Source organism: Pelophylax lessonae (assembly GCF_965119305.1).
Source record: "Pelophylax lessonae genome assembly, chromosome: 3".
In the NCBI taxonomy this organism is placed as follows: domain Eukaryota; kingdom Metazoa; phylum Chordata; class Amphibia; order Anura; family Ranidae; genus Pelophylax; species Pelophylax lessonae.
In genome coordinates, this window is record NC_138770.1 from 396301337 (window position 1) to 396314080 (window position 12744).

At 39.9% G+C, this 12744-nt stretch overlaps 1 protein-coding gene across 1 annotated transcript in view; it reads left to right on the forward strand.

Annotated features, from left to right (window-relative positions):
• The window catches only part of FIG4 (FIG4 phosphoinositide 5-phosphatase), a 448851-nt gene that overhangs the window by 121605 nt on the left and 314502 nt on the right, over positions 1-12744 (forward strand). Inside the window, exon 6 of the mRNA XM_082251578.1 lies at positions 3115-3266. Within this exon, the coding sequence (XP_082107704.1) occupies positions 3115-3266 (152 nt within the window). The remainder of the gene's footprint in view (positions 1-3114; positions 3267-12744) is intronic.

Here is a 12744-nt window from a genome sequence, read left to right on the forward strand (position 1 = left end):
AAGTATCTTTCCAGACTGAAAATGGGTTTCTTTTACCACCGCAACTTGCGCTCACATGCGCCAAAGTCCACGTAGGACCGTTGTGCGTTTCTCAGAGAAATTTAGCACCTTTAAATTCAAAGATCTTCATCATACATTAGTCATGATGAGTTCCACAAATTACACCTAACGCACCAGCAGAGTGGGAATAAGGGAGTGATGAAAGGGAAGGAGTAGAAAGGGTAGGGATGAAAGGGAAGAGAGAAGAAAAAGAAAACACCAGAGATAAAATACAGAAAAAGAGAACCAAGAAAAACAAAACAAAATACAAAAATAAATCAAGCCTACCCACACCTGCAATCCCTTCCAGAAAACTATATATTTTTGTATATTATCAGAAGTATTGGGACGCCTGCCCTTACATGCACATGAACTTTAATGGCATCCCAGTCTTAGTCTGTAGTGTTCGATATTGAATTGGCCCACCCTTTGCAGCTATAACAGCTTCAACTCTTCTGGGAAGGCTGGTCACAAGGTTTAGGAGTGTGTCTATGGGAATGTTTGACCATTCTTCCAGAAGTGCATTAGTGAGGTCAGTCAGGCACTGATGTGGACAAGAAGACCTGGCTTACAGTCTCTGCTCGAATTCATCCCAAAGGTGTTCTATCGGGTTGAGGTCAAGACTTTGTGCAGGCCAGTCAAGTTCCTCCACCCCAAATTCGCTCATCTAAGTCTTTTTTGGACCTTGCTTTATGCACTGGTCCAGATCATTTGATTGGGGGGGTTTTCGGCTTGGCACCTTAAAGTGATGTCTTTTTTTTTTTTTTAAAATAAGGAAACATGTTATACTTACCTCCTCTTTGCAGTTGGTTTTGCACAGGGCAGCCTGGATCCTCCTCTTCTCGGGTCCTTCGTTCCTGCTCCTAGTCCCTCCCTCCTAATGAGTGCCCCCACAGTAAGCAGCGGTTATGGGGCACCCCAGATGAGCTGTAGCTTCATGTGTCCATTCAGACATTCGGAGATGCCATTCGGCTCTGCCCCCTCTCTATCCTGATTGGCTCACTGACTTTGATTGACAGCTGTGGGAGCCAATGGCACTGCGGCTGTATCTCAGCCAATCAGTAGGGAGAGTCTCGGACGGCCTGAGGGACGCCATCGCTGGACAGAGAGGAGGCACAGTTAAGAATTAAGGGGGCTGCTACACACAGAAGGCTTTTTATCTTAATGCATACAATGCATTAAGATAAAAAAAACCTTCCTGACTTTGCAACACCTTTAATTCCAGCGAAGGGAACTCTTAAGGCATCAGCATACCAAGACATTTTCGACAACTTCATGCTCCCAACATAGTGGGAACGGTTTGGGGATGGCCCCTTCCTGGTCCAACATGACTACGCACCAGTCCACAAACAAAGTCAATAGAGACATGGATAAAAGAGTTTGGGGTGGAGGAACTTGACTGACCTCAACCCGATAGAACACCTTTATGATGAATTAAAGCAGAGATTGCGAGCCAGGCCTTCTCTCCAACATCAGTGTCTGACCTCACAAATGCGCTTCTGGAAGAATGGTCAAACATTACTATAGACACACTCCTAAACCATGTGGACAGCCTCCACAGGGAGATTGACAGTTATTTTGTGTTTCTTCCATTTGTGAATAATGGCACCAACTTATCATCCTCTCACCAAGCTGCTTGGTGATGGTCTTGTAGCCCATTCTAGCCTTGTGTAGATCTTCAATCTTGTCCCTGACATCCTTGGACAGCTCTTTGGTGTTGGCCATAGTGGAAGCTTAGAATCAAATTGATTGATTGCTTCTGTGGACAGGTGTCTTTTATACAGGTAACAAACTGAGATTAGGAGCACTCCCTTTAAGAGAGTGCTCCTAATCTCAGCTCGTTATCTGTATGGAAGTCACCTGGGAGCCAGAAATCTTGCTGATTGATAGGTGATCAAATACTTATTTCACTCAATAAAATGCAAATCAATTGATAACTTTTCGAAATGCGTTTTTCTAGATTTTTTTTTTATATTGTTATTCTGTCTCTTAACTGTTAAAATAAACCTACCATTAAAATTCTAGACTGATGATTTCTTTGTCAGTAGACAAATGTACGAAATCAGCAGGGATCAAACACTTTTTTTCCCTCACTGTAGTCCAGTGATATATAGGTAATATAAATAAAAAATATTGGCATTTAGTGCTAAGTGCAAGGAAAGCCATTACCCCCATGCCAGACCCTTTATCAAGCTGCTTGGCAGCAGATGTGAGTCATTAGGCACATGCTTGTCAAACAAGCAATTAGGAACCGGAAGTAATATTTGCCAAAGACTGCCATAGTAACCATTTAAACACAGAAATATACAGTTGGAGTCATTTAATTGGAACATAGTTCATTTGTATTCACACTTATAGAATACAAGTCATCTGGCATATGGTAATTAAAGTTCACAACCCCGTTACTGGCTTAACAGAAAAAGCTAAGAAAGCATTTAAATACAGGACATTAATAAGCTTGTTGTGTATTCTATTATTTTAACTGACTGTTTCATCTTACTCCATTCTGTCTCTCTAAACATCTCACAGTGCTGTACTATCTAACAAAATGCCACTCAGCTCTGCTTCTGCAAATTTATGGACAGCCATCCAGTTGTCTCCATAGTGACCGAAAGCAGTTGATTTTCCTCATTGCAGTACTAGATATTTGAAGGAGTTTCTGTTGTTTTAATATTGTCCAGAAATCACTGTTTGTATCACAATTTTTTAATTTTTAAATACATTTTTTTTAATTCTATTGATCATTTTATGCAATTCGATTTTATTTTTTATTTTTTTTTAAAAGCTGCATTTTTGGTGTTCCCATGCTTCTACTATACATTTATACAGGGATTGGAATCCTTGCTCATTTGTGTCCAAAATCCTTCTTCGTATGTGGTAACTTAGTATTATTTGCAGTGTCTGGATTTAATCAAATTTCTGTTCTTGCATTGTTTTTTTTTCTTTAAAAACTTTCACATGATGGAACATAATGGGGGAAAAACAAATTTTTTTCTACCTTTTTGAAATGATTTGCTTTTTCATACAAAGTGGTCAGTGATTGCATGTATTTTAACTGCTTTTTTCCAATTTCAGCTACAGTTATGATTTGAGTCACTCGCTACAGTACAATCTTACAATCTTACGGATGCCCACTGAGATGATGAAGTTCGAGATAACAAATCGGACTCGTCAGGAAGGTTTTGATATATTTGAGGATGAAGCATTAAGTAGCCATGGTGGAAGCAGTGAGTTGTATATCTACTTATTTTCCTGAGTGTTTCATTTCTGAGTACAGAATTCAAATTTAAACTTGATATTCCCACTAAGAATGATCTTATTGGAGAATTTCATATTTGACTACGTGTTCAGATGTACCTGTTTATGAGAAATGTTATGCTTCGTAAATTTATTCAAATGCCAATCGATTTATACACAAAATAGGTCCTGTAATTTTTTTTATAGAGTGTCAATCAGCTTTTTGGGTTAAATGTATTATGTATTATCCTCCTATTTATTTATTTATTTTAAAGTAGATATAAACACAATCACTAAAAGCTCACGTGATCTTTATCAGGTTAATGAGTGATTTTCAAAAGTATGAAGCTTTTGTTAGAATCGCTCCTAGTGATTCCCATTGTGGCACACCTTGCTACTAGGGGAGCAATGAGATCAAAAACTGATGTGCAGTCTCGAGCACACAGTACAGGTCCTGGAGAGGTTTGGTTGGGTATAGAAGCATCTGAAGTCTGCCCTTGGTTTCCACTCAACTCCTTCAGTACGTGGGTTTAATCTAGATAATGCTCTTCTTTTTCACGGAAAACGCTTGCTTCTTCTAGTTCAGGTGGAGTTCCTGAGGTGCTTGGTGTTCCAGGCATTCATGAGAGCGCAAAGGAAAATGGTAGCCACATTCAATGTAGTCCCATATGCCCAGTTTCACTTGAGAGCTCTCCAGTTCCATATCCTATAAGTATGGGACAATTGTCAGAAATCCTTGGATTTGCTGATGCATCTGACTCCCAGGACCAGGTTGGCTCTGGAATGGTGGCTATTTATGCAGATGTTGGATGCAGAGAAATCCTTTTTTTCCGATGAATTGGAAGGTTTTGACAATGGATGCCAGCCTGTTAGGCTAGGGCGTGTTCTGGAGAAACTCCTCTAATTTCAGGGAACACGGATGTCAGAGGAGCAGACGTTGCCAATCAACATCCTAGACCTTTGCGCAGTTTAGCTAGCTCTCATACATTGGTCTGTCTGCTTTTAGGTCTTTCCATGAGGGTGCAGTCGAGCAATGCCATGGCGGTCAATCAAAGGGGGGGGGCAGGCAGTCATGCTGCTTAGGATCCTGTCCTGTTGCTGTTGAGTTTTGTGATATATGAATTAAGAAAGTAGTATTTTTGGGTACCTACAAAATCCTTTTCTAGGAGTACATCACAAACGCTAAGATCCCTCCCCTCTTGCTTGTGTTCCTCATTGCTTGATACAAAACTGAAGCTTAGCTGAACTAAGGTGAGGATTTTCAGGAGGGGTGGGCTCCCTCCAGGCATACCTGTCCTTAATCTATTCATTCTTATGTGTTCATACTATGGAAATTATGAGTTATGACCACAGTATATAGAGAGGTCCCTTGGTATGGGCACTGTGGCTTACGCATATATTTGCAAATGTGTGCAATCAAAACCCTCTGTTTTTAACGTGAACTGTCGGGGCCAATTTGGTTGTTTTGCAGGCTGGTCGGTAAGTGTGCTGGGAAATCTTTTGTTTGTTTATGATGTGCATTTCCCTTCCATGTTCACCTTACTGCAAAGGCCAGTTATAGATTGAGGTGATTTCCTTAGTTGGGTGAGGATTTCTGCCTTTTTTGGCCAGTGTCCATTCACCTGAAGGTGGCAACATAACCAAGTAGTTAAGAATATTAACTCCTCTGATTTCCTGTGATTGTACAGGTAAACCAAAAATTCAATAATAATAAAAAAAAAAAAAATCTTAATTTCACAAGTAGGTAGTACAGCAGTGGATCTAACAAATTACAATGGATGACTTTCTGCAATCTTTGAATTAAAGGTTCTTGAACAAAAAGAATGTGTTTTTAATTGTGTAGTAACCTAACACAGCAAAAGTGGGGAATTCTGAGAGGTGATAAAGGACCATGCAAATCTGTGGAAAAAGCAAACTTTGGTTTAGAGTACACATAAAATGTAGTATCTAACAGAAAAATTTCTCTACCCATGATATTTTTTCCAGTATAAATGTTCCAGGCAATGTTGCCTTGGTATCTGAAGAGGTAAAATGTAATTATGTTACCCAGATATAGTAGAACTTATCATATCATATTGGACTTGTCAAAGTTTGACCTATGTCTTTGCAGCTATATTTTTGATCTTCAGCCCTGTTCACACCTTATCGTTTGTCAGCTTGTAAAACGCTCATCTCTGAAGTCACAAAATCCCCAACAAACAAAATCCTGTTAATTTCAATGGCCCCTGTTCACATATGAGCGTTTTGTTCCCTGAAGCAAAACGCCTGAAGCTCAAAAAGTACATGGGCTTCTTTCTTGGCAGATTTCAAGTGCTTTTGTTAAATGTTACATAGTAAGGTTGAAAAAAAAGTCCATCTGACTTAACCAATATAAAAACAAAAACAAGTAAAGAAAACCCAACCATACAATCCCATATACACAATCCTATACCCGCAGTTGATCCAGAGGAAGGCGTAAAAACCCCCAGCAAAGCATAATCCAATTTCCTACAGCAGAGGAGAAAAATTCCTTCCTGGATCAACTTTACCTATAAATATTAGTGCCCATTTATATTATGTACACGCAGGAAAGAATCCAGGCCTTTTTTTTAAAGCAATCTAGTGAGCTAGCCAGGACCACCTCTGAAGGGAGTCTATTCCACATTTTCACAGCTCTTACTGTGAAGAAACTTTTCCGTATTTGGAGACTAAATCTGTTTTCCTCTAGACATAAAGAGTGCCCCCTCGTCCACTTTGTTGATCTTAAAGTGAATATCTCAACACCAAGTTCACTATATGGACCCCTTATGTATTTATACATGTTGATCATATCCCCCCCTAATGTCCTCTTCTCAAGAGAGAATAAATTCAGTTCCTCTTATCTTTTCTCTTAGCTGTCAAAGCCTGCCTCTAAACACCTGCAAAAAACGCCTGGAAAAAATGCCTGACAAACCCCCCAAAAACTCCCAAAAAACGCCTGAAAACGATATGCTCAGGTGCAAATGGAGCCTTCGTGATCTATGCCTGAATTGAGGGAGGTTGCTTTTGTTTCTAATGGAGTGGGATTAATCCCTTTGCAACATTAATTAAAGTGACTGTAAAGTCAAAACATTTTCTTTTAAAAATAAGAAACATGATATACCATACTTACCTGCTCTGGGAAATGTAATTGTTCAGAGTGGCCCTAATGCTCCTCTTCACGGGTCCCCAGCCAGCGCCCCTGGCTCCTCCTCTTCTTGGTGTGCAACTATAGAAATCCACTTCCTATTTTTGCACAGTTGCAGGCTCGATCATGAGCAGCGCTGCCTGCATCCAAGGACACGGACACAGCCAGTGATTCCTACTGCCTCATCAATGCCAGTGAGAGCAGGGAGAGCCGCTACAGACGTGCACAGCCCTGGATCAAGTTTGGGCTTAAGTATGTTGGGGAGGGGGGTGAGGAGGGGGATGGTGTTTAAGTACCATAGTTTGGTAGGAGGTGGATGCTGCTTAAGTACTGTAGTTTGGCGCCTTTCCACGGGTGTACACAATTTTAAAGCGTGACACGTTGGGTATCTATTTACTCAGCAAAACATCTTTTCTATTTTACCCCAAAAATTGGGTATTATATTGTGTTTGTGTGCAATTAAATTAATTAAAGTTTATTTTTTCCAAAACAATTGCTCTTGAAAAACCACTGCGCAAATACTGTGTGACATAAAAAATTTGCAACACCCATCATTTTATTCTACAGGGCCTCTGCTAAAAAATATTTATATATAATTTTTGGGTGTTCTAGGTCATTTTCTAGAATTATTTTTTTTACATGTATGTGAGAAGTCAGAATTGGTCCAGTAGGCAAGTGGTTAAGTGTGGGGTGACACTGTGCTTGTAATGTTTAATAGATGAATGGGTTACATAATTTGTCAGGTTCAAAAAAGACAAAAGTCCATCTAGCTGAACCAAAAGAATAAAAACAAACAAAGTGAAAACCTCCATATACACAATCCTATACCCGCCGTTGATCTAGAGGAAGGCAAAAAGCCTCAATAAAGCATGATCCGATTTGGTCCAACGGGGGGAAAAATACATTCCTGATGCCCCAGGAGGCAATCCTATTCCCTGGATCAACTATCCCTGGTTTTTGTTACCTAATAATAATATCCAGTTATATTTTTTTGTATTTAGGAATGCATCTAGCTCTTTGTTAAAACAATCTACTGACCTTGCCAGAACTAAATTTTGGTAGAATCTGTTACATATCTTCACAGCTTTTACTGTGAAGAAGCCATTCCATATGTGGAGGTTAAATCTCTTTTCCTCCAGAACTAAGGAGTGCCCTCTTGTCTTCTGTGATGACTTGAAAGTGATTATCACCAAGTTCACTATATGAACCACTTATGTATTTATACATGGAGATCATTTCTCCCCTCAATTGCCTCTTCTTAAAAGAGAATAAATGACAGTTTAGCTAATCCTTCCTCATATCCACATATCTGAGCTCCTCCATGCCTCTTATCAATTATATGATATCCTCCCTACTCTACTCTGCAAAATGCAAATGGGTTACTTGTTTCAGTAGATATAATGCCAATATGGGGAAATAAGACACAGTTGTAGTAGAGTTACAGATTTGAGTTTGGTCCCTAACCTGCACTGTAATTGAAAGAAGATATGTTTGTGCTCAAATCCAAATAGCTTTGCACATATATATTACCCATCAGAGGCTGAAGTGTTTTGAACACTTCAACACCAAAAAATCTTAATCAACCCCTTGCCCGATGCTATACATCCTTACTCATTTCTAGCAAACTTTGCATAAAAACTGGGATTTTTGATTCACATACATTGCAACATATGTTTAGGCTGGCCAACTTCATAAAAAGTATTCCCTTCTCTGGTCAGCAAGATTAGGTGAAATAGAATTAACAGGGGGTTGTCTAATGCAACATTTTCTGTAATGTCGCCGATAAGCCGACATGTAGACTTGCAGCATGATTTAATTTTGGGGCATTCTCACATATACAGAGGAACGTGCCAAGCGGGGTACAATCTCTCCAGCATGTGTTTAGAATATTTATAAATTGTAGGCTAGCTTGATAGGGACCCAATGCCATCTTGTGTGCAGTTTACAATATTGGTCGACCGATTATCGGTGTGGCCGATTATTCAGAGCCGACATTCACATTTTTAAAATAATCTGTGTCGGTCACAAACTTAACGATATTACCGATATTGGTCTCTCCCCACCACGGCCCACTATTTCATCGGCCTATGTAGAAGCCAGGACTCAGGTTTGCAGTGCACTGCCGGCCCAGTGCGCCATACACTAAATCATTACGTATGTTGTGCCGCGCGCCTCCGGGCACTGGGCCTGAAAGTGTTCTGAAAGTCCGAGTCCTGGCTCCTACTACCTGGAAAGGGCAAAGGCCGCCCCCTCCCTCGCCTCGGACAGTGCATGCCACGGAACAGCGGAATTGGACCAGAGAGGACACGCCAGCCAGCAGCCACCCACCCACAGCAGGGAGCCAGGCCGCCCACCCACACTCCCACAGCATGGTGCACTGTTCAAACCAGCCAGCCACCCACAGCAGGGTGCCAGACAGCCACCCACAGCAGGGTGCCAGACAGCCACCCACAGCAGGGTGCCAGACAGCCACCCACCAACAGCAGGTTGCTAGCCAGCCACCCATCCACAGCAGGATACCAGCCACCCACCCACCCACAGCAGGGGGGTGGGGGACGAGCCCTCATTGTTTACAATTTTAATAAACATTAACATGTTCAGTTTATACCAGATTTGTGTAGACAATTGTGTTTATTTTTCAAAACTTTAAATGTACAGAATATCGGCACCTGATATTGGCTATCAGCTGAAAAATCGGTATCGGCCCTGAAAAAATATTGGTTGACCCCTAGTTTACAATGGGACTCCTATATGCATGAGGCAAGGGATGAGGTATGTGGTATGCACTGGCTGAATTTTACCTTGCTCCCCAGAGAATCCTAGTGGTAATGGGAGAGGTTGATTTACTAAAGGCAAATAGATTGTACACTGCCATTGTGCTTCAAGTGCATTTGCTCTAGGTCTGAGAGAAAGCTCTGAAATGAGGGGAAGCTCTGCAGATTTATATCATCCACTCACCAAAAATACTGTTTTTTATTTTCCTTACATGTGATTGAGTATTCTTTGCAAAGTGAAGCTTTACCTTATTTACTAAGCTCTGGACCTAGTGCACAGTATATTTGCCTTTAATTAATCAACCCCTATATGTCTTGTTTTTCCATATTAGGTAGAAGTGGCAAAGGTTTACCTTCAAGGCTTGCCTGAATCACTGTTTTTGATTATTAAGATACATTTATTCATGACTGACGTACACACTACAGCAACACAACAAGATTCTCTGCCTCTTTGCTCTCTATCCTCTCTTTCTCATTTCTTGGTATTTTCTGATTATAGCATTGGCATGTGTCCATTGTACAATTCCTCTACCTCTTTTCTGTAACACGTTGAAGCAACTTCCATGCGTTAAGATTATTACATAACTTGATAATTATTTCTTTCCCTGTGCATTTTTTTTAAAGATGATCAGGCATTGCTGGAAATCGCTAAGAATTTAATGAGGCGCTGTGACATTTTCCAGTGGCTGTTAATACTGAGCACCTTTACATCAAATGCAACAGAAAGAGGTGCAAGTTAATATGAATGCCAAAGCATCTTCCTTTTCACACAAACAGCTAGAAGTATTCTGAGCATGGAGTTATGTAATCAAAAAACCATAATCATTACCATTTGAATATTCATAATGCGCAATAACAGCTAGCAAAAATGATATAGAAATATTATCTAAAACACTTACATCTTCTGTTTCTTGTTGAGCAGTTCAGATAAAATGTTTTACCATTGTCAGAGAAAAACTCATTACAGCTCCAGCTCTGTACATTTCATATATAAAAAAAGATGAATGTTTGATGGTCGTATATCACAACTACTTTTTGGATTTAGACTGTTGACGTCAAAAGATAAGCTTAAAAAAATTAGACCGTGTTCTCTTGTATTGAGGTAATCCAGCATTACACTCCAGTGTAAGAGTTTGCAGTAGATAGGACATAATAACCAAACTTTCGTTAAGCTTTCTATTGCTGTGGGTTGGAACAAGACACATTGCAAAAAATAAGCATATTTGGTTTAAAAAAGGAATAACTGTAATTTTTTTTCCTTAATTAATTTTCTCCAAGGCAATAATCCATGGCTAAGAGGGAGGAAGGTTGCAAGGTAGGAAAGGAAGGAAGAAAGGAAGGAAGGACCTGCCCTCTTAACTTGATAAGCAATTAACTTGTTGTAATACAATATATCAGTTAAACCCCTAATGCACTCCAGAATGACAAAAGACATGTAATAAATTCAACCCAGGCAAGCAATCATGTTTTTAAGAAAGAAATAGAAGAACTCCATTGGGGAGACCAAATATTATTATCTGTCACTATACTGTCTTATGTTCTAAATGTTGGAATGCTTCCTAGTCCGTATTTTCTGTAAATGCAAACAGACTAATACGTCATTCAAAAAAAAAGTTTTCATGACAGTGTATGGAATTGAGTACATTCTGGTCATACTGTATATGCAGTTAAATTCCATGTATTCATCAGTTAATCTTTTTGATCCCTGACAAAACACCTCTGCACCTTGGTCTATAACCTGTAGCCCTTTTGTTCTAATCTTTTGGCCCTCACGCTCTACAACCCCATCTGCAAGTAGTGAGCGTTTTCTTTGCTGTAGTTGTAGCCATCTCTAGTAATTTCTCATATATAACCTCCCCCAATTTTTGAGTGTCTCCAGCCACTACTTTAGTATGCAAACACATAGAGTAAAAATATGTACGACCAGAGTAACCAGTTGCATAAAATCACTCACCCCGCGCACAATAATCTGATAATAGATAGATGGCGACAAAGGTACATATATTAAGAAGACGCACAGTCTCAAAAGCAGCTGCTATACCAAAAGAAATGTTATAAAAGGTGTTGTAGAATATTAAAACAAGTAAAATATAACTATAACACTAGCAGCGCTAAGGCAAATAGGTTCGTTGTGTGAAACAATGTTTCACACAACGAACCTATTTGCCTTAGCGCTGCTAGCGTTATAGTTATATTTTACTTGTTTTAATATTCTACAACACCTTTTATAACACTACTTTAGTATGTCTGTAGTTTGATAAGGTGACCAGATTTTCAAAATGAAATCTGAAGGCACACTACTGACCATGCCCACTTTCATTGGGGTGGAGCAGGGGCGAGGCTAGTAACAGCAAGCATAAAGCACTGTACCAAATGGTGGGTGTGGCCAATATGTACTAGCAGTGGGAGGGGCGTAAAGGGGTGTATGGTTCAACTAAACCTGAGCCAACTCTGCTCAGGGTCTGAAGTTAGGAGTGCAGGGGCCAGGTGAAAGTAATGCACAGTTGAGTGTAAAGGTAAAAAGGAAATAAAAAAAGAGTGCCTCCCAAGCAAAATGTTCCCCTCCAGTACAGTACAGCCCCCTCATCCCCTATGACAGAACCTCCTGCAGCACAAATTCCCAATTCCCTCTCTGTATTGTACTTACTGAATTATGGCATTGCGTTGCATCTGCTGGTGAGTTCCCTTGGTCCCAATGCCATGACCTCCCATGTTTTGTGCTTGTATGTTGTCACGTACAGTAAGCTGCAATTGTTTGAATACATGAGCAAGAAATGGATAATTATGACAATATAGGAATAACAAACAGACATTTGTAACAATGGGCATTCACATGGTGGAGATTTGCAGTCATCATGACGTGGCTCCCTGGGGGCTTAAAGTGGACAGGTCAGGTATGAGGAGTGGATGTGAGTGCAGGGGTCAGTAGTAAGTAACACAGAGTTTAGCGCTCAGTGGTATTTAATATGCAGTGCAGGAGTCAATAGTTAGTAACTTAGAGGGCACTAGTATGTAATGAACAGTGTCAGTAGTAACAGAATTCAGAAATAAGTGACGCAGAGGTCAGTAGTAAGTGACTCAGAGTTTAGTGGTTATTAGTAAATGATATAAAAAATAATAATGAACCTGCACTCATCCCTTACCAGACACCTACAAGCTGCTGTATTAAACACCTTTGGGTGTCAAAATATGTGTATGTATATGTACATATATATATCATTAATAAATATCTAATAGCTAGATGTACAATTTATATACTATAACTAAAAAAAAAAAAAGGCAATCCCAATAATATGTGTAGTATATACTTACCATTGTATAAAGTGCACAGTGCTATAACTAAAATATAAAAAATATATAAATCATTAGCAGTGTCCAGTGCTGCAAACACACTTCTCAGTTCCACAGTCCTAAAGTGCTAAGTGCTTACAACCAGTCAAAGGACTTTCATAGCGTGCTTCTTCCAATTAAATGTTTCAAAAATGTGCTTAAGGGCTCTTTCACACGGGCGTTCCGTATGTCCGTTTTTCATCCCATCCGTTTGCGGAT